The sequence below is a fragment of the Osmerus eperlanus genome, chromosome 12, assembly GCF_963692335.1.
Source record: "Osmerus eperlanus chromosome 12, fOsmEpe2.1, whole genome shotgun sequence".
NCBI classification, from domain to species: domain Eukaryota; kingdom Metazoa; phylum Chordata; class Actinopteri; order Osmeriformes; family Osmeridae; genus Osmerus; species Osmerus eperlanus.
The window spans coordinates 17,372,307-17,393,092 of NC_085029.1; the positions used below are offsets into that span (position 1 = coordinate 17,372,307).

The following is a 20,786-nucleotide window of genomic DNA, read 5'->3' on the forward strand; positions in this document are numbered from 1 at the left end:
TGGAAAAAATCCTCCTGTCCATCTCAACACACTTTTAAAACGGCGTATCGTTTATTTGTCTTTTTCCGAGTGCTTATAAAACTCTTCCCTGCATGCTTTCAGCTGCAAACAGGAAGCCAGGAGCGTGTGTGCTTGTTGACAGGAAGTGACATCTTTGCCCTGCAGGAAGTACAATTACAGCATCATCAGCCCCCACCCACCACCACCACCCCACCCAGTCCAGATGCTGGGGGTTGATTGGTTTGGTCTTTCCAGTCCAGGAAGTAACACACTTTAGGAACCAAGAGTCTTTTAAGACAAACATGAAACCCAGCCATGTGGCAGCAACTTGTCCTTAATGGAGACAGTCTCTTCCAGACAGAAACCTTCCGTCCTCCCAGCTGCCTAGCTGGGGGAGGACTGGACCCCCCACCCCCCTCTCCTGTCTGGTGAAGGGAGCAGGGTGGGGGTAGTTTAGAGTTGGGTCTGGTTACCATGGTTATCTCCATCTGCGTCGCCTTGCAGGTTGGGGGGGGGGGGGGGGGCTCGGCCATTTTGGATATTTGCCTTCAGGCGATTTCTACAACCAGTTTCCAACCGTCCACAGGTGCATTGTGGGTGTTCGGTGTGGGGGAAGCTTGGAAGAGCGTTGTGAGTTGGACAGACGACCCGGACCTCGGCCCAGAGGAGGAGGCAAAAGTGCAGCGACATGAAACAGAAATAACTGTCGTTTCTACACAACCTTGTCAGACAGGAAGAGGAAAACATGAGGATGATGATAAGAAGAATCCTAATAAGGCATCCGACCTCACTGCCACTGGACAGAGACACTTCAGAGGGAGAACAGTGACCTCAGCTTTTAGAAAGCCCGTGACCGTATCTCCCCAATTTCAATCTGAGGTGATCTCTCTCTCTCTCTCTCCCCAGATGAAAGCAGGTGTCCCCTCCTAATAGTGTAAGATGCTGTGTTGAGCTGAAGTGCCTCAGAGTGAGCAGGTGCTGTTGTCAAACACATGTATAATACACTACATGAATCGTAGACTGTAGAAAAGAAAGAAAATCGTATATAGATCAACCCTGCCCCCGAGTGTGTGCGTGTAGCTGTGTGTGTTAACTAGACATTACGACTGTCCACAGATCATGTAAGGGTATGTATTTATATGCTGACTGTTACTGTGTCTGCATGAGTATCTTGTGTGTCTCTAGATGAAGGTGTTTATCTACGTGTGTGTGTCTACGTGTGTGTGTGTGTCTAGGTGAGGGCGTGTTTCTACGTGTGTCTAGGTGTGTGTGTGTTAACTGGTGACGTAGTGCTTGGCCGAGGGTTGTCCATACAGGCCATAGAAGTCTGCGTGTCTGTGTGTCTGTGAGGCGTCGATCCAGTCCCTCACAGCCAGGCCCTGCATGGACGACCCTCCAGAGGCCAGGCCCGGGGGAGGGGGGTAGTCCTGGGTGCTGACCCAGGGGAAGGAGCCTGTGCGTGGGTAGGGAGGGTGGCCGCGGTGGCCCGACACGGAGGGCACCCCAGAGCAGTAGCAGTTATCCATGGTACACACCAGGATCTTGCGGCCGCCATATTGGGGCAGGACGGCCTGCTGGGAGGAGCTACCGCTGCCGGGAGGGAAGTGGGAGGAGCTGAACACAGACCCTGAATGGTGATTGGTTAGAGACCCGCTGCCACTTCCTGTCCCGCTGCCTTCGCTCATGTGGGAGGGGCCACAAGGGCCCAAGGGCTGCTGATTGGTGGATTGGCCCTCTCCGGGGGTGGAGTTAGAACCCAGGTATGGCTGTTTGGCCAGTGAGGACGAAGAGGGGGAGGAGTCCTTGAAGCCGGAGGTGGCGTTCTTCCCGGCGTTTCCGCTTCCGTCCGGGAACGCCGACGAGTGTTTCCGTTTCTCCGCCCCCGAGCCGGAGCCGAGGCCGCTGGGATACGCAGAGACGGACTGGAGGAAGGAGGAGGGAGGGGTGAGGGGAGCTGGAGAGGGGTGGGAGAGATGGGAGGGTGAAAAAGAAGAAGAGGATGAGACAAAACATCAGTAATTAGCATCAAGACACCAACATGTACAAGCAGTAACATCTCCCCAAGTGTGGTTAAGGTGTGGTTGAGTAAGTAAGTAAGTAAGTCTTTATTTATATAGCACATTTCATACAAGAATTGTAGCTCAAGGTGCTTTACATAAAATCAATAAAAACAATAATACAAGTGATAAACAATTCAAACAAAAATAAAAATCCCAATAGGATCTCTGTTCAAGAGAGAAAACAACTTTAAAAAGTAGGAAAACCCTTTTGAGATAAAATTACTTAAATGCTTCGGTAAAAAGGTAGGTTTTAAGCTGTCTTTTAAAAATGTTGAGGTTGAGGTTAGGTGTGATTGAGGTTAGGGTTGGGTATGGTTAAGGTGCGGAGGTGGCGTACCTTCCAGGGTTCTCCTCAGGCCCTTCTCCCTCTTGGAGAGTTCTGCCAGGAACAGCTTGGAGTTCAGACTGCCCACCCTGTATGGTGGCAGCGCACTGCCCACACATGCCTGGGACCTGCACACACACAAAGCATACAATCCCATTAAAAACCAAAACATAATCCATTCAGAAGAAAAAAGTACTGATGACTTAACAGACACCACGGGCCCCGGCCCCCCCAAGCCCACCTGTCGGTGAGGATCCTGACAGGCTTGGTGTTCTTCATGAAGCTGAGGTCTTCGGCCTTGCTGAATGCGGTCTGGACGGAGCGGAGCAGCTTCTGGGCCTCGTGCCTCTGCTCCCCCAGCAGCAGCACCTGGGCAGCGTTGTCCTGGCAGAAGCGGGCCTGGGCGCGGTCCAGCACCTCCAGGGTCCGGCCCAGGTCCTCCTCCAGCAACTGTTGCATGCGCTGGTACTGCAGACGCACCTCCTCCTTCAGCTCACACACACGGTCCTGGGACACACACACGCAGACAGGACACACACGCAGAGACAGCACGCACACACACACAGAAACACAAAGCATACACAACTTGTTAAGAAACATTTTTGCTCCCCACCTCTGCCAGATCCAACAAAGCATTTGTGCTGTCAGATTGACGGTGTGTGAGTGAGAGAGTGTGTGTGTGTGTGAGAGTGTGTGTGAGAGTGTGAGTGAGAGTGTGTGTGTGTGAGTGAGAGTGTGTGTGAGAGAGTGTGAGTGAGAGTGTGTGTGTGTGAGTGAGAGTGTGTGTGAGAGAGTGTGAGTGAGAGTGTGTGTGTGTGAGTGTGTGTGAGTGAGTGAGTGTGTGTGTGTGTGTTTGTGAGAGTGTGTGTGTTAGACGTACCTCCACCACACACTTGTCTGAGTCCAGCTTGCAGAGCTGCTCTTCAATGTCTTGCACCCTCTCCTCCACACACTCCTGCTGCCTCAGGAGGGTTTGCTGGGGGAGAGAAATAGTTCAAGTTGAAAGAGAGAAGGAAGGAAAGAGAGAGAGATAAAGGGGGTCACAAGAGAGGGGAAGAGGGAGGTTGTCAGTATTGACTGACCGGTGATAAGACCCCTAGCTAGAGGGCGTCGTTAGCAACCAGCTAACCCAACCGCTCCATCGAGGGGGAGGGAGGCATGCTGCCATGGCAACCTGAAGCTATGCTGTGTTTGCATGAGTGAGTGAAGAACAACAGAAGCCGAAGAGGAGGAATGGACAGAATAGGGAGAGGGGCTTACCCTCTCCTCTGTTCTCTGGCTCTCCCTCTCCTCTTCTCCCTCCCATCTCTAACCATCCCCTTACTCACCCTCTCCCATTCCTCCCTCCTCTCCACCCTCCTTTTAGCAGTATACAGGACATTCACACAGTCAAGGCCCAGGGAATCTGTGACTCAGTCCCTGTTGTCACAACAACACCGGCTATTTCTGCTGCTAGCTAGCCTGCCCCGCCAGCATCAGAGATCTAGCTAGCCGAGCTAAAGCCAGCCCAGAACAGAGAACCCAAACTCTCCTATACCTCTGAGCTCTCTGCTTCAACACCACAGGTGAGCTGGGCCACACAGGAGATTGTCTGTATATTCAGACGGTTGCTTTTTCAGCCAGGCAAGAATGAAGCCATGTGTGGTAGGACCTGGGCACAGGGACGCCAGACTAATGAGGAAGCCCCCCTTCCCCCCTCCTCAGGGTTATAAACATGATCTCTACAGATCACCCCCCCACACACACACACACAGTAGCATGGTGTGACCTGGAGGTGTGACCTGATTGTGCAGATTGATAGATTGGGGCTGAGGGCAGGGCCCTGTGAGGGCAGCAGTGGTATTTCTGGAGGGAGTTCAAACATGGGGGTTGGGGTGTCCCTAAGGGGGGGGGTGAGTGCTGGAATACGGGGGGGGGGGGGGGGTTCTGGGGTTGCCTTTAAAACAGCGGTTCTCAACCTTGTTTTCCGCTGGGGTGCACTACGTTGTCTCAGGAAAATGTGAGCTCAGTGGATCCTCCTCCAGGCAGCCCCCAGAGGGATGGAGGGGAGGGAGGGGCTGGGTCATGGGCTGGGGAGGGCTCTGGTGTGTGTGCATGGGTATGGTGTGGGTGTGTGGATGGTTCCGGGATCTGGAGATTCTGAGCAGATGACATGGTGTTAATAGCAGTCAGGAGGCCAGATGCACACTTTCCTGACTGTGTGTGTGTGTGTGTGTGAGAGAGGTTTTCCAGATTAGTAAGGAAGCTTTTCCTCTGACTAACCCTGGTCTGATGGCACCTACTGCATCCACCTCAAACACATGAGGCAGAAAGAGAGAACCTGAAATGGCATCTTGTGAATCAGGAGGCAGGTCAGGAGCGAGGAAGCACTGTTAGCATGCAGGCTAACAGCTGCTAACAGGCTCCGCCCCTCCAGCTTTAGCTCAAACCAGAATGAGATTCTCAGAAAAGCCAAAAGGAAACCACAGAATAGACTGGAGTGACAAATCACTTAATTCTCCCCCATCCCCTCCTCCTCCACTCCTACCCCCCTTCCCCCGCCGCCAGCCCCAGCTAGGATGCACCTGTGCTGGGGAGATAAGGCAGGCAGAGAGCCCCTTATTGTTCCACCCTCCACCGCATTGTTTGTCATTCCAACAGATGAGAATGGGTTTGAATAGATCACAATTAAGAAACGCATACAATTGAAACATTTATATATCGGGAGTTTCACACACACACACACACACACACTTCCAAATCAATATTTCCACAATTTGATATTCTGTAGTCGAACCAGATTAACGGAGTGGCAAAGACTCAGCTAGTAGGGGATAATACAAAATAATCTATATAAATAATAAAGCTTTTGACGGGAGGTGTGTGTGTGCGCACTATGAAAGTGTGAGCTGATGATGGCGTGTGAGACTGCAAGTCACCTTCAGTACGTTGGTGCCTGTGTACCGCACTACAACGAATGACTTAACGAGTGTTAATATGCTAAAACGCATGACTTAAGTGTGCAACCTTAACGAGCATCCTTTAACGAGCACGGCCCTTCCCCCCCCTGGCCCCTCCCCCCTCACCCTGATGTCGTTGCGGCGCAGCTCCACGTCGGTGACGGCGTGGCCGTGGCTGGGATGACAGCGTGCGAAGCAGCAGTACTGGCACACGGCAGTCTGCTCCGCGTCGCAGTGGTACAGCCGGTACTCGTCGTGTTGCGGACACGTCCACGCCTTCACCGCCTCCGCCTCCACCAGCAGGTGGCCCAGCGCCGAGCAGGGCTGCTGCAGGTGCGTCTGGACGTGGGACTGGCAGCAGGGGGCGTTGCAGCGCAGGCACACCTTCACGGCCGGCAGGGGAGGCCCGCGGCGACACAGGATGCACTGCAGCGCGGGCGGGGCGGGTTTCTCCACGCTCAGGGCGTTGTACTTCTCCACGATGTTGGACAGCTTGTGGTTCTTCTCCAGCGTGGGTTTCTGGGTGTAGGCGTGGTTGCACTCGGGGCAGCGGGCCAGGGTGGAGTCTTTGGCCCAGGCCTCGCTGATGCAGCCCCGGCAGAAGTTGTGCTTGCAGGGCAGCTGGATGGGGTCGGAGAACACGTGGAGGCAGATGGGGCAGATAAGCTCCTCCTCAAAACAATTCCTCCAGGTTTCAGCCGAGTCAGACGCCATGTTGGAGGCAGGCATGCAAATCTGTGGCAGGTTTTTGTTTTGTCTTGTCTCTACCTGGAGGCAAGCCCTCTTGGATATAAACAAAGTGATCTACTTTCACACACAAAAATACTGTAATACGGGACCTTTTGTAAAAGATATAGGTATATTAAAAAAAGTTGTCGTTTGTGGACAAGAAACTGTCTTTCTCCCTGACTGAAAACGTATATTGCTTAATTCCAAGCTCGAACAGGTAGGCAAATTCCAGAACAGGAGCAGAGGCCTCGAGCAACTATGACGACAACATCGTTGTTATTACAACACACTTTAGGCCTGACGTTACGCAAATGACAGTAAAAGGCTGCTCCACTTCTCTCTTTATCACACAGTTACGGTCAGCTTCCACGCATGAATAATCACCTTGTTGGCGTATCTGGCAACAAACACCAAGCAACCAGGTTTAAACATCACAATGTATGGCTCAGCGACCGGCTTACTTATTAGTTTACAGGTTAACGAATCTCTGCTAGTTGTTAATGACATACATTCGGTTGACAGTCTAACTTCAACCTCGGTTTGACCGGTGGCAGACCGAATCAGAACGAAAAATCCACCCTAAAATGAAAAATATATCGCGTTTTCTAAAGTGCCCCTTCTCCACACCCTTGGTAGGCCCACGTATTTAGAACCAGCTCACGGTTTATCTTTGAATCAATAGTTTCCTCAGGGTTGACGAAACGGCTGTTCAAATAAACGTTGCATTCCAAGCTCACAGCGCTTTCGTCCGCTTCCCCAATTTTAGACGGTCTATTTTGGGAGCATTAACCGTACATTAAAACACACTAACCAGCTAGTGGACAACCGCTGAAATAAAAAGATAATATTCGGATTTGGAGATTAGAATCATGTGACAAGTATCCTTAGCCCTTCAATAAACATTGCCTCACGTTGCGACGCACTTTGATCCACACAATAGCGACATACTAACTGCTTATTTGTTCCATGAAGCTTAAAACGTCAGCTATGTGGCACAGACAACGCTCACATATCTGTACACAGGGCCCCGACTTCTCTCACTTTAGTGTTTTTTGTCGCTTATGACCAGATTTTAGGCTTACGAAAAAAATATCATAGACAAGGCCTCATTTAAAAGCTATGTACTGCATAGTTAATCGTATAATAGGCGACTCCAGTTCATGCGCACAAAACAAAGGGTTTTTAGAATCCGCTGGAATGTTGGCTGCTGTTGCGAGCCTTTGGGTTCCACCGACAGATCTATCGAAGGTCTCTCGAACCAAAGATATGTTCCGGCCTCCTATCTTTGGTCTCTCCTAGACGAATTTGGTCAGTTGTCAGAAGAGCTTTAGCCAACAACATATCTCCACTTGATTAAATCTTATACATCTGTCAGACATCCCTTCACCATTTTTCTGGCACGTGTATAAATTTCTTAATACACCATTATGCACTATTTGTAACAAGCAGAAGGCTGTTACTATCACATACAATCAGTATACATAATTTGTGAACAAATAGGCCTACAAAAATATACCCTTCTATTAATCTTAAAGGGGCCGTCGCTATATTCTGTCCTTGTTAAATGTAGCTGTCATCAGCCATCTTGCGATCCTCGTGAAAAAAAGCGAAATCGCCTCGAAAGGGGATCTGGAGGTTATTTCCAACGCTCGTTTTGTTTTAAGGTTTGTATAGAAACATCAAGAAAATAAAATCCACCATTTCCAAAGTCGCCTCTCCAGTATTTGCAAATCCAATCACGAAGATGTGGCCATTTTCAAGGCCTAGCCCCGTTGTTGTGTCCAGAGCGAGCCGCGTCGATGGTAAACATAAATCCAATACGCCTTTGAATAATCATTTGTGATTTCTCCCCCTCTCTGCCTTCTCTGTCTCTCTCGGGTAGGCTACAGCCAGAGGAGGAATGCAGGCAAGCTGGAATAGTCCCAGGAACATCGGCTCCCCCCACCTTCCGGATCAACGCTCCCCGACTGTCACGTGACCTGTCACACAACCGATGTGTGTTGCGTTTTCAACCGGCAGGAGATGAGGAACGCAGAGAGAGGGGGGGAGCGGGGACAGAAAGGCCCCACTGAATCGAGTGCACAGACCACAGCAATTGAATCCCATTCATGCTTAAATAGTATACTATCCTGATTGAATGTACGTTTACATACAGGAAAGCACGCGTATATGTGAGACAGATTGAGACACCCAAACAGCTACGTGAGGCGGAAAGGCTTATGAATGATAAGATACAATAAACCTAAGATAAAGTCAAATTGGGCGGAATAACTGGGATAACTTTGATTTCAAATGAAGGTGTATGTCATCATAGACAAAGGAGCGAAAAAGACGACCCAGCCCAAATAAGTCACTTTTTGTGTGTGGCTTAAAAGCTTATATTAAATGAATACAACAAAAGCAGCATGACCAAAAAAAATACTTGTGAGTATTGTAATTTATTTGTATGTGTGTGTGTGTGTGTGTGTGGGGGGGGTCCTAAATAGTTATTTCTGCATCAACTTAAAGATAAATGTCCCAAGACAGGAAGACAATGTACTTTCGCTCTGGATAAGAGCGTCTGCTAAAGGCCTAAATGTACTTTCCACATCATTTTCACATCCGCGCTCCCATAGTTGGCTACATATAGCTAGTTAGCTATATTTTGCTCACAAAAATCCAGGGAATCATTCTCCTTCTGCATAGCAATGCTTTGAAATGGCGAACTACTATAACATACTCATAAACAAAAGCACAAAGCGTTGATGCTACAACACAAACATATTAGCTACAAGCATAACACTTCTATTAAACTTGGTAGTATAAATACCTCATGGGAAGAGACAGACGTGGAGCACGTGCGACGGCGACTGTTAGTTGCTAGCAAGCTAACTGGCGATCCTCCATTAGAGATCCCAACGGATTCTACATGAAGCTCTACGCTGATAAAGCAAGGAATTTACACTTTTTACAGACAACTGTTATTTGTTTAATTAGTAAATCAACAAATATGAACGGGACATATTATCTTTACCCATTTCACTACACTAACTATTTCCACAAGAGGAACTACAACTCGTCACAGGTAGCTAGAAGACAGGTGTTCACGCACGCGCTCTGGCGGCCTGCTTCACCGCCATGATCACTGACGTTCCTATTGACAAAAAACATGACATTATGAATCGGCACAACCGTCACTACACAGCTTACGTTTGATTTAACCACTTAAGTTAGTGCTACTAAAAGTGCTACTTTTTTGGTTTTGTTTTAGCCAGTTAACACTAAAAATAGCCTACTACAAACGACGGTTTGGATTGACCCTGGGGTCAGAGTAAATTAGAATGAAGAAGACGGCAGGTGTAAATACAGACCGTTCCTTGATTCGGATAACCGAAACTGTTAAAACTATGCACTTCATCCTAAATCCTCTGCTCTGCTTCCTATTGGCTCTACTCGTCGCTTTGGATGAAAGCATCAGCTAAACCGGTAACATGTGAATGAAGAATTTATTCAGATGGGCAAAAAGACATCACAAACACAATCAATTAGATCACTTTATTAGCGACAAATGTGGTCTGAAATAAGACGCTGCAATAAAAATTAAAAAAAGGCTAGACAACCACTAGGTTAAACATCACGTAAACACAGATATCTGTTCTGACTGGCTTGTCCGATCCACCCTCCACTAAATGTATTGTGATATTTTAAGAAACTCACATTGTGCACTTCCTGAGTTACTCTAAAGCAGTTTTACTTTAATGATGAGACAAAAAAAGGATCTCGAAGATCCAAAACAGTGAACTCACCGTACATTGAAAATGATCATTCATTCCAGAACATGGAACGTGGAATGCATTTCTTGAAGACTGCATCACAAATGCTGTCATGGCACAGTCATTTTTCAGTCCATTAAATAGTACTGAATAAATCCATAATTTTCACAATGAAAGTTATAAAATGTTTAGTTAAGTATGTGTAAACAGACTTAACAGCCTTATAATCCAATTTCGTAAATATTTAAAAATCAATTCATACCACGATTATCATAACCACAATGTAAAATACTTTTTAAGACACAAATGGTTTCAGTTCGATGGCAGTTCTGCAGGAGGTCTGGTCAGAACAAGACGAGAGAATCTGTCTTTGACCAATGTTGACCGAAGTGCAGATAAACAGATCGGTGGTGGGAGGAACTTCAGGGGCACAGTACATGCATTCCCAAATCAAACTGAAATTAGATCATTTTTACCCCACTTTTAACTTCATGCCGATACACACTTTGTTCCTCTGCATTTTTGGTCATTTCGTCTCAGCACATTGGAAAATATGAAATGGCCGACAAACATGGCCATAAAGCATGTTGCGGTAAACTAGTTAGTATTAGTGTCGAGGTGGTTGACAAACCTATTCCTTGGTGGTGTACATGTTCCAAACCTGATGCTTACTGAGTAACACTGGTCCACACTCAGAACACAGACACGTTTACACGCCTAGTTTTGGGTTTAAAAGGGTTGTGAGCTGGGTCCTTTCACACACGGTTCAATTACTCTTAATTTGGTCATAAGTTCACATATAAATATAAACATCTCCAACTCTTCATATCAAAATAAGGCAAGTTTCAATTAAAAAAAAAGTTCCCAGCTCGTGAGCAGGATTTCATAAAACCAGTCCTTTCCTCTCTGTCATTAGAGGGATGTACTGCAGTTCCCACTCCCCGCCAGCAGATGGCACCGCTCACTATGCTGGCCGACCGAGCAGCCCTCAGATGGCCTTGATGTCTGCAAGGCTGCAAGGCTGCACCCCCTGCCTCTGGGCCTTGACGCCCTGCAGCCGGCGGCCGTGCAGCGTGAAGCGGGACCAGGCCAGCAGCTGCAGCACGGAGCAGGTGATGGGGACAAACACCAGCAGGTAGAAGCAGCCCTGGCGCAGAGGGGCGCCCCCTGGTGGAGGGAGGACCGGTACTGCAACAGGGTCCAGCGCCGGCCCTGAGCTCCTCTCAAAGATGTCGAAACCTGGAGGGGGAGGGACAAGAATAGAGAGAGTGAGAATGGGGGAGGAGAGAGAGTGAGAATGGGGGAGGAGAGAGAGACTTCCTACTTGTGTAGACACACACACACACACACTTGTGTAGACACACACACCTGTGTAGACACACAGCAGCCAGGTACCGAAGAGGGGGGCGAAGGTCTGGCCTGGCTTGGTCACCAAGGCGACCATGCCAAAGAGCAGCGCGGAGGCTGGCTGCTGGCGCCGGTTCACCACAAAGTCCTCGTCCACCAGATCCGACACCACCAGGCTCAGCAGTTTACAGGTCCCCTCGGTGAACACACGGTTACTGGGGTGGGGGACAGGTGAACACACGGTTACTGGGGGGGGGCAGGTGAACACACGGTTACTGGGGGGGGCAGGTGAACACACGGTTACTGGGGAGGGCAGGTGAACACACGGTTACTGGGGGGGGACAGGTGAACACACGGTTACTGGGGTGGGGGACAGGTGAACACACGGTTACTGGGGGGGGGACAGGTGAACACACGGTTACTGGGGGGGGACAGGTGAATACACGGTTACTGGGGGGGGGGGACAGGTGAACACACGGTTACTGGGGGGGGCAGGTGAACACACGGTTACTGGGGGGGGACAGGTGAACACACGGTTACTGGGGGGGACAGGTGAACACACGGTTACTGGGGGGGGACAGGTGAACACACGGTTACTGGGGGGGACAGGTGAACACACGGTTACTGGGGGGGGACAGGTGAACACACGGTTACTGGGGTGGGGGACAGGTGAACACACGGTTACTGGGGGGGGGACAGGTGAACACACGGTTACTGGGGGGGGGACAGGTGAACACACGGTTACTGGGGGGGGACAGGTGAACACACGGTTACTGGGGTGGGGGACAGGTGAACACACGGTTACTGGGGGGGGACAGGTGAACACACGGTTACTGGGGGGGGACAGGTGAACACACGGTTACTGGGGGGGGGGGACAGGTGAACACACGGTTACTGGGGGGGGGGGACAGGTGAACACACGGTTACTGGGGGGGGCAGGTGAACACACGGTTACTGGGGGGGGGGCAGGTGAACACACGGTTACTGGGGGGGGACAGGTGAACACACGGTTACTGGGGGGGGGACAGGTGAACACACGGTTACTGGGGGGGGACAGGTGAACACACGGTTACTGGGGGGGGGGGGCAGGTGAACACACGGTTACTGGGGGGGGACAGGTGAACACACGGTTACTGGGGGGGGACAGGTGAACACACGGTTACTGGGGGGGGGACAGGTGAACACACGGTTACTGGGGGGGGACAGGTGAACACACGGTTACTGGGGGGGGGGGACAGGTGAACACACGGTTACTGGGGGGGGACAGGTGAACACACGGTTACTGGGGGGGGACAGGTGAACACACGGTTACTGGGGGGGGACAGGTGAACACACGGTTACTGGGGAGGGGACAGGTGAACACACGGTTACTGGGGGGGGACAGGTGAACACACGGTTACTGGGGGGGGACAGGTGAACACACGGTTACTGGGGAGGGGACAGGTGAACATACGGTTACTGGGGAGGGGACAGGTGAACACACGGTTACTGGGGTGGAGGGGGCAGGTGAACACACGGTTACTGGGGAGGGGACAGGTGAACACACGGTTACTGGGGAGGGGACAGGTGAACACACGGTTACTGGGGAGGGGACAGGTGAACACACGGTTACTGGGGGGGGACAGGTGAACACACGGTTATTGGGGGGGGGGGGGCAGGTGAACACACGGTTACTGGGGGGGGGGGGGGCAGGTGAACACACGGTTACTGGGGAGGGGACAGGTGAACACACGGTTACTGGGGGGGGGGGGCAGGTGAACACACGGTTACTGGGGGGGGGGGGGGCAGGTGAACACACGGTTACTGGGGGGGGGACAGGTGAACACACGGTTACTGGGGGGGGGGGCAGGTGAACACACGGTTACTGGGGGGGGACAGGTGAACACACGGTTACTGGGGAGGGGACAGGTGAACATACGGTTACTGGGGAGGGGGGGCAGGTGAACACACGGTTACTGGGGAGGGGACAGGTGAACACACGGTTACTGGGGGGGGGGGCAGGTGAACACACGGTTACTGGGGAGGGGACAGGTGAACACACGGTTACTGGGGGGGGACAGGTGAACACACGGTTACTGGGGGGGGGGGGGCAGGTGAACACACGGTTACTGGGGAGGGGACAGGCAGAGATGGCAGAAGTATACACATCCTTCACTCAAGTAGAAGTACAGATACTCATGTTTACAAAGACTCTGGCAAAAGTTGAAGTACCGACTACACTTAAAAATCACAAAATAATTGTAAAACTTTTTTACAACCTTTCGAAACTTTTTAGTGCAAATATTTTTTAAACCTTTTGAAATTGTTTTCGAAACTTTGTTTAGAAAATATGTTTTCAACCTTTCAAAAATAATTTTTCAAAACGTTTTTTTTCTGAACCCTGGCTTGTTGAGTTTCCTCAAACACTCCAGATCCTTCCTTATCACGAGGACCAACACACACCCTCTCCTTCATCCAGGAACACACACACACCCTCTCCTTCATCCAGGAACACACACACACCCTCTCCTTCATCCAGGAACACACACACACCCATACTTCATCATCCACATAGGAACATTCTGCTGTTACGGAACAAGGGTGTTTGAGAATGAATGTATATGTGGGAGAGAGAGTGTGCGTGTGCATGAGTGTGTGTGTGTGTGTCTACCTGGCGATGAAGATGCAGAGCAGGTACAGCTGGTCGGGTCCGGCCAGCAGCATGGCCAGGCTGAGCGCCAGCTTGAGCAGGAACAGCCAGCGCACCACCAGGTAAACTCCGTAGCGCTGGCACAGCGACAGGAAGTACATGTTGTTCAGGTGGGGGGCGATGTAGGAGATCCCTGGGAGGGGTCAGGACTCGGTTAAAAACACACATACATTAACATACTGACTGGGGTAGGAGGTACAGGGTAGGGGCTACGGGCAGGGGGTTAGGAGCTAGCAGTTAGGGGATAGGAGGTAGGCGGTAGTGTCTGTCTCACCCAGCAGGATGGAACCTGTGGAGGCAGAGATGCTGTCTGAGAGGAGGTGCTCCAGAAACAGAGGAAAGAAGTTACTGTTGAAGTGGCAGTGAAACACCTGGGGGATACGGGGAGGGGGGATACGGGGAGGGGGGAGACAACAAAAAGACCAAATGTGAAGAAAGATTTACGTGAATTGAAACCAATTTCTAGATATGCATTGTTCGATGTCTGCTGAATGAATCAAATGAATCCCCCCGATAGAGAAGCCAGGCTGCCTGAGTTTAGCATCCCAGGCAGCCTGGACGACCCCCGGCTGAACGCACCTGCAGCAGGTTCATGGAGGAGAACCACATGAAGTTCCTGTGCTTGGAGAGCTGGCGCAGGTACCCCCCCAGGGAGAGGGGGCTCTGCTGGGGGGGGGCAGGAGGCCCCACACTCAGCCTGCAGCAGGGGGCACAGGTTAGGGGGGTCTTCACACACACACACAATGTACATTTAAACTGTTACTTGCTATAACCAAGTAAGAAATACAAACAGGCATTCAAGTCTTGCTCTATTTTCTAGGCTGTGGATAAAAGCGTCTCCTGAACATCACATACTCTTTCAGCAGCAGCCCCTCCTCCTGCCTCAGACGAGCCTCGCCCCGGAACCGTCGCCGCAGCAACCGGCACACCACCACGAACCCCGCTATGGAGGCGGCGGAGAGCGTGGCGCAGAAGATCCGGAAGGAGAAGAAGTCTTCCTTGTCCCAGAAGCAGTAGGACAGGAAGACGGACAGGGACCCGAGCGCGCTGAACAGAGAGCAGTGGAAGTTGAGGCGAGCACGGTCACTGGCAGACACGGCCAGCTCGGCCAGGAGAGCGTTGTGGTTGAGGTCGACCAGGGTGAGGAAGCCGTCATACAGGCACAGGCACAACAGGAAGTGGAGGCCCGGGGGGGCCCAGGGCACCCAGAAGGACAGGAAGGAGAGGGCGAAGAGGGGGCCGTTCCTGGAGAGGGCCCCCAGGCGTTTCAGGATCACCTCAGGGGACGAGATGTAAGGGCCAGACCTGGGAGGGGGCAGACGAGGGGTCAGACACACACACACACAGCTAAACACACACACACACACTGCTAAACACACAAAAAAGGTAGATTGAGAGAGAGAGAGAGAAAGAGAGAGAGAGAGAAATCTATGTATGCAACTGTACGTGCGCTGGCAGGTGTGGTAGCTGCAGTCGCAAAAGCATATTTACACAAGTTATTCTGTTTCGTTCACACTGACCAGGTGTCACTCTCTCTCCTTAGACACACATTAAATGACAAACACACAGAAACCATTTTGTGACTTACTGTTTACATAGAGGATAGGACAACAGACCAAAAAGAGGTACAGAGAGAGAGAGAGAGAGAGAGAGAGAGAGAGGAGGGATAGAGAGAGGAGGGATAGAGGGGGAGGAGAGAGAGAGAGAGAGAGAGGGGAGGGCTAGAGAGAGAAAGAGAGATGGAGCCAGAGGAGTACTTACTGAGCGGAGCCAAGGAAGTTACGGTCACTCAGCCAGCCAAACAGAGGATCGTTCAGACTGTTCCATATGAGAAACACCGTCTGGGGAGGGGGGAGGTGAGGGAGAGGCAGGGCAATCAGACAATAAGAGACAGCATTGAACAGTTATCCTTCCACTATCATTACATCCAGGAGGTCTCTCACACTAATCACATTACACATACACCACATCACCTACCCCAGAGACACACAGAGACAGAGAGGGAGAGAAAGAGAGAGACTGAAAGAGAGAGAAAGGGAAAGAGAGGGAAGGACAATGAGAAAGAGGGAATGAAAGAGACACTCACCTCCCCCACCCAGAAGGAGACCTTGTCGATCTTGTAGACAGAGACGAAGGTCTCCACGTAGTACAGCAGGAACACGTTGTGGAGGATGGAGACGAACAGCGCCAGGGAGCCGTACAGGACAGCGGTGGAGACCCCGAGACAGCAGCCCCACACCCGCTGGCCCATCCTTCCCCCGTCACACTCTCCCCCGTCTGGCCCTGGCCTCGCTGCTGCTGCTGCTCAGCCCTGGCTCACCTCCGCCCCCCCCCCTGACACTGCAAACAAACACACCCAGCAAATGGTGAGAGGAGGAGAGCAAATGGTGGATCGAGTGAGACCGAGGTGTGAAATTACATACACACACACACAACACCAACTGGAACAACTGAAAACACTGTCTGGGTCATACTGACTTTCCTGGAATCTTCCTCTCTACGCCCCCTCCCTCCTTCACCTCCTCCCTCCTTCACCTCCTCCCTCCTTCACCTCCTCCCCTCCTTCACCTCCTCCCTCTAGCCTGCTGGGACAGACACGCAGCCTCTCACAGCATCCCTCTCTCCTCCTCAATACATCACTGGACAGTCCTGAGGGAGAGGGAGGAGGGTGTAACTGGAGCCTCTCCTCATTGTGACTCCACTATCAGGCTCCTTCACCTCCAACACGCTGCTCCAGTTCACACAGACACACACTGGAGGGTTTCTTCTCCAGGTGTCATATTAACCCTGGGACACTGACCTGTAGCCTTGCTCAGAGAGAGGGAGGAAGAAGGGGGGGAGAGTGACGGGGGGGAGAGAGAGTGAAGGGGAGAGAGGGAGAGACAGAGACAATGAGGGAGGGGGGGCAGAGAGAGTGAAGGGAAGAGAGGGAGAGACAGAGACAATGAGGGAGGGGGGGGCAGAGAGAGAGTGAAGGGGAGAGACAGAGACAATGAGGGAGGGGGGGAGAGAGAGAGTGAAGGGGAAAGAGGGAGAGACAATGAGGGAGGGGGGGGAGAGAGTGAAGGGGAAAGAGGGAGAGACAGCTGAAGAGAAAGGGTCTACCAGCCATTCCCAACCTTTTCCACTTTGCGCCCCCACTTGCATTGCTAATATTTTTACGGCCGCCCAACACATCCGTTCCATTGATTTTCGTTTAACACACGTTTAACAACACCACGGGAGCCAAACAGTTTGCTTTCACGGCTAAATGTATTGTGTTCTTCCCCATACAGCCTCCTCCGCGCGCGCACACACACACACACAATTATGTATTTTTAAAAAAAATAGAATAGAAGTATGCAGTGGCATAACGACATCTCTGACGTTGATAACAAACCAAACCGTTTCAAAATCGGTTGAAAATTGAGCAAGTTATGGTCATTTAAAAAGTACATGTAGCATCAACACAATGTTATGGGTGAGCGAGTTGACTGTAGCAAGATGGCCGCCATGTGCGGACGTTCTAGACTCCGCCGTAAGACATCTAGTGTTTATATATATCTATGAACGTGCCAAGCGTAACTATTGGCGTTTCGGTCATGATGAATTAAAGGCTAAATGTCATTTTAAGATCTGTAAGAATTTTAATCATCATTTACCAATAGTATATATAAATATTTTGACATATAACTGCAGGTCGAGAGGGTCGTACACTCGTTTTGAGTTTGAACGGGTGGAGGTGTTTAGAGAGCGGAAGAATCTGTTCCCTCTGTGAAGTGGTTCCATAGAGTGGTTCACTAAGCTGCTATGTGCTGAGGAGCCCAAGTTGGCCTCCGTTATTATCCTGCTAGTCTCTCATAAGAGCGAGCCTCCCACGAGGCAGCATCAGAGAAAAATCTGTTTAAAAATAGCATCAGGCTGGCGGGCCCACACGCCTGTCTAGTACACTCAGGTCTGCGCATGCCCGGGCCTCCACAACCTCCCCGTTATCAACAAACGGGGAATACCAAAGTTTATGAACAGTTACATTCAACAAAAATATTTTCCCCTTCATTTTACAAACAGTTCATCATATTACAAACAAGAAATTTATGATGACATATCCGTTAAATCTCAGTGGAAAAAAACACCTCAGCCTTTAAACCCCTGGTCCTTTCAAACAGAGCAGTCAAGCGAAACCGACTTCGGCGCTGCATCTTGCAGTCAGTGATTCTCATCTGGGTTTATCTGGAGCGGAGTGAAAAGGAAGCGGAACCGGGTTGACAGGTGGTCCCTTCATGCCTAGCAGGGCAGTATCGCCTGGCAAAACCTCGGAGTCGCACACTCAACCGTAGAGAGGGCGGCTGTTGGCAGAGAGTGCAGGTGTGGGGTGGCAGGGAAGCTGTGCACCTGTTGTGTTAGAGCTACCCTTCTCGGCTCTCCCCAGAGAGACTGTGGGACCAGACGGAGGGATGCGCTAAATGAACTAAGTAGGCCTAAAGACACCCTTTTAAATCACGAATGGATTCGCCGTTCATTGAAATCGTAATGTATTCGTTCACTCTCCATTCTAAACCGAACGACTGTTGAGAGATGGTTCAATCATGTGCATCAAGGCTAGCACTAATAGACAGACTAAACAAGTAACGTTTCAGAAACCTCTCCGGCAAAAGCTAGTTATCTAGCTAACTTGCTTGCATTGTTAAATATTGAATCATACGTAATATTATGGATGGGCGACATTATGGTTGTCCCTGCCGTCGGCTCACTTGGCAAATATGAACCCTTTCCACAGGTTGTTGTCTGGCTGTGATAAACTTGCAGTTTTTGACATGCTACAGTCGCTGCTGTTTCACAAAACAACGCAAAACTAGCTAGCAGCGCTAGCCACGTACTACTTGCTAGTTAAACTAGCTGACTAGCAAGCTTATAGCGTAACCCCCACATTGGCAAACACCGGTTTGTTTAAAGCCAGACTCTCCCCATGAAATAATAAATTACTTACCATCAGCGTAAAATAGAACCATGAAGTTACAAAATTACTATAAAGCTATTATTTAAGTGGTGATAAGCTAGAAACTGACTGGCTTGTAAATTCGCCACGGAGTATGGACCTGAGTTAGCTCGCTAGCTAAATCTGAGACTGACTACCAGAACATAAAACAGGACGTCACGATGACAGCTGTCTACACCCACGGCCACCGTCTGCAAGGGTTTGGAAATCAGAGGGATTTCCCCCCGATTAGTCTGGGAGCAAGTCTGTAGCGCCACCCAGGGTAGCCTGACAGACAACATGCATCTAGATTGTTGAAGAATTGTGAAAGGTTTATTGGTTGGTCTAGTTCAACATATTTTCGTGTCCCGTTTGATATTGTAGTATCCTCGAGAAACAAAGTGGAAGCTGAAGCAAGGTTTGATTCTTTTTAAGCTTTATTCTCCAAACATGAGAAAAGTCTCTCCGTTAAAATGCTCTCTGTGCCAGCAGCAACAACTAACAACGTTAAACAATCTGACAGGGACGCTACAATAGGGTTGTAGTAGCACAACCGTTGTTTGTTAAGCTACCGGGCAGGTAAAACTGAAGCCCAGAGACCTGAGTTTGAATATACGTCTATGGAGTTCAGTTCTCATGGCCAAGCACTTATTTGCACCACGTAATAAACACGATCAACTGAGGTTACACAGGTAAAAGCACATTCCAAGTTCCTGTTGGAGTCTAAAATACGGTGTGATCCATTGATCCATTGGCTGAGGAACCTCAGTGTTGCTGAAATAAGAAACACGCTCATCTATACAGTGAAGAAAAACTACAGTATGACTCTGGTGCCCACCATCTGTTTGTGTGTCGCTGTGGCCTCATTCTCTCTCTCTCTCTCTCTCTCTCTCTCTCTCTCTCTCTCTCTCTCTCTCTCTCTCTCTCTCTCTCTCTCTCTCTCTCTCTCTCTCTCTCTGCTTGTCCTTCTCTCTCCCTCTCCTTCTCCCTTTATATGTCGCTCTCTGTCTCTCTCAGAAACCATTTCAAGTTAGAAATTGGGTGTGAGGAACCAGATGTAGAAAAACACGAAGCGTTTCTGAGAACAGACCAGCTGACTGTACAGACTCTGGTTGCGTCAGCACAAAGGAGGAGGAACAAAACATTCCCCGAATTGCAATAACTATAGTGAGATATTTGGGGAAATGGAGGGATAACCAGTGGTGTGAAGACGTGAATACGTTCGCCGTGGTGTGTGTGTCGTGCGTGTATGCTGGCCGTGGTGTGTGTGGTTCTGTGACAAAGAATGTGTCATTGAAAATGTCATGCTAAAAGTCATACATATTGCTAAAGAACGCTCGTGTCTAGTTCCTCCTCAGGTCTTCCCCAACTCACACGTTTTAAAAACTATTTCTGATTTAGTCGTACACACAATTCGCCAGCAGGTGGCGATAGCTGACTGAACTATGAACCAGAGCTAATGAGAAACAAAAAAAAAGACATCAGTAAATGTAATCAATCACTAATTAGAAAATAAGTAGGCTAATGAACTCCTCTCTTTTTAATTGCATTATTACGTTGTCTGTTATAGCAAAAACCACTATTCTAGTTATCACTGGTAAAGGTATAAATGCAAATATCGTTTTGGGGTGAATTTGCACAAAAACGGGGGTTATTTCTGTCGTTAGGTCAATAGTATGTTACACGTATAATATTTGCTTTGCTAGATATATTGAGATAAAGAGCTAGAGAAAGAGAGAGGAAAAGAAAGAGATAAAGAGAGGGAGACAAACGGGGGGAGAGAGAGAGCGAGCGATAGAATGAGAGAGAGAGAGAGAGAGAGAGACGTTGCGCCGGTTTCTAAGTAAAGAGAACATGTGCCTCGTATAGACAGAGGCAGGCATCCACGCGGGACTGCGCACCACGCGAGGACAGTGGACACTACAAAGAATTATTGTTTCACGAAGGCTTAATCGCTTGCACTTTCTTTGAACGACATTTAGGTATGTTGA

General features: G+C 49.9%; 2 protein-coding genes across 2 annotated transcripts; both read right to left on the reverse strand.

Moving 5' to 3' along the window:
* Positions 1–504: 504 nt before the first annotated feature.
* On the reverse strand, positions 505–8,033 carry trim8b (tripartite motif containing 8b). The gene is made up of 5 exons (XM_062474211.1): positions 5,451–8,033; positions 3,266–3,361; positions 2,627–2,892; positions 2,398–2,513; positions 505–1,954 (listed from the first exon to the last, which is right to left on the reverse strand). Exons 1-5 carry the CDS (start codon positions 6,051–6,053, stop codon positions 1,275–1,277), a joined length of 1,761 nt encoding a protein of 586 aa, XP_062330195.1. The 5' UTR covers positions 6,054–8,033; the 3' UTR covers positions 505–1,274.
* A 1,539-nt stretch (positions 8,034–9,572) lies between these two features.
* On the reverse strand, positions 9,573–18,881 carry mfsd13a (major facilitator superfamily domain containing 13A). The gene is made up of 9 exons (XM_062474222.1): positions 18,804–18,881; positions 15,928–16,175; positions 15,603–15,682; positions 14,697–15,146; positions 14,421–14,538; positions 14,116–14,212; positions 13,803–13,974; positions 11,174–11,367; positions 9,573–11,044 (listed from the first exon to the last, which is right to left on the reverse strand). The coding sequence occupies exons 2-9, from the start codon at positions 16,090–16,092 to the stop codon at positions 10,794–10,796; spliced, it is 1,527 nt and encodes a 508-aa protein (XP_062330206.1). The 5' UTR covers positions 16,093–16,175; positions 18,804–18,881; the 3' UTR covers positions 9,573–10,793.
* Between the last annotated feature and the right edge of the window lie 1,905 nt (positions 18,882–20,786).

Coding starts and splice junctions, on each gene's coding strand:
- trim8b (XM_062474211.1), bottom strand. CDS start 6,053: ATGCCTGCCTCCAACATGGCGTCTGACTCGGCTGAAACCTGGAGGAAT. Junction 2,893..3,265: donor CAGACAAGTGTGTGGTGGAG/GTACGTCTAACA, acceptor TGTGTGTCCCAG/GACCGTGTGTGTGAGCTGAA. Junction 1,955..2,397: donor CCTGAGGAGAACCCTGGAAG/GTACGCCACCTC, acceptor ACCCCTCTCCAG/CTCCCCTCACCCCTCCCTCC.
- mfsd13a (XM_062474222.1), bottom strand. CDS start 16,092: ATGGGCCAGCGGGTGTGGGGCTGCTGTCTCGGGGTCTCCACCGCTGTC. Junction 14,539..14,696: donor GAGGGGCTGCTGCTGAAAGA/GTATGTGATGTT, acceptor CCCCTGCTGCAG/GCTGAGTGTGGGGCCTCCTG. Junction 11,045..11,173: donor GCTGCTGTGTGTCTACACAG/GTGTGTGTGTCT, acceptor CTCCCCCTCCAG/GTTTCGACATCTTTGAGAGG.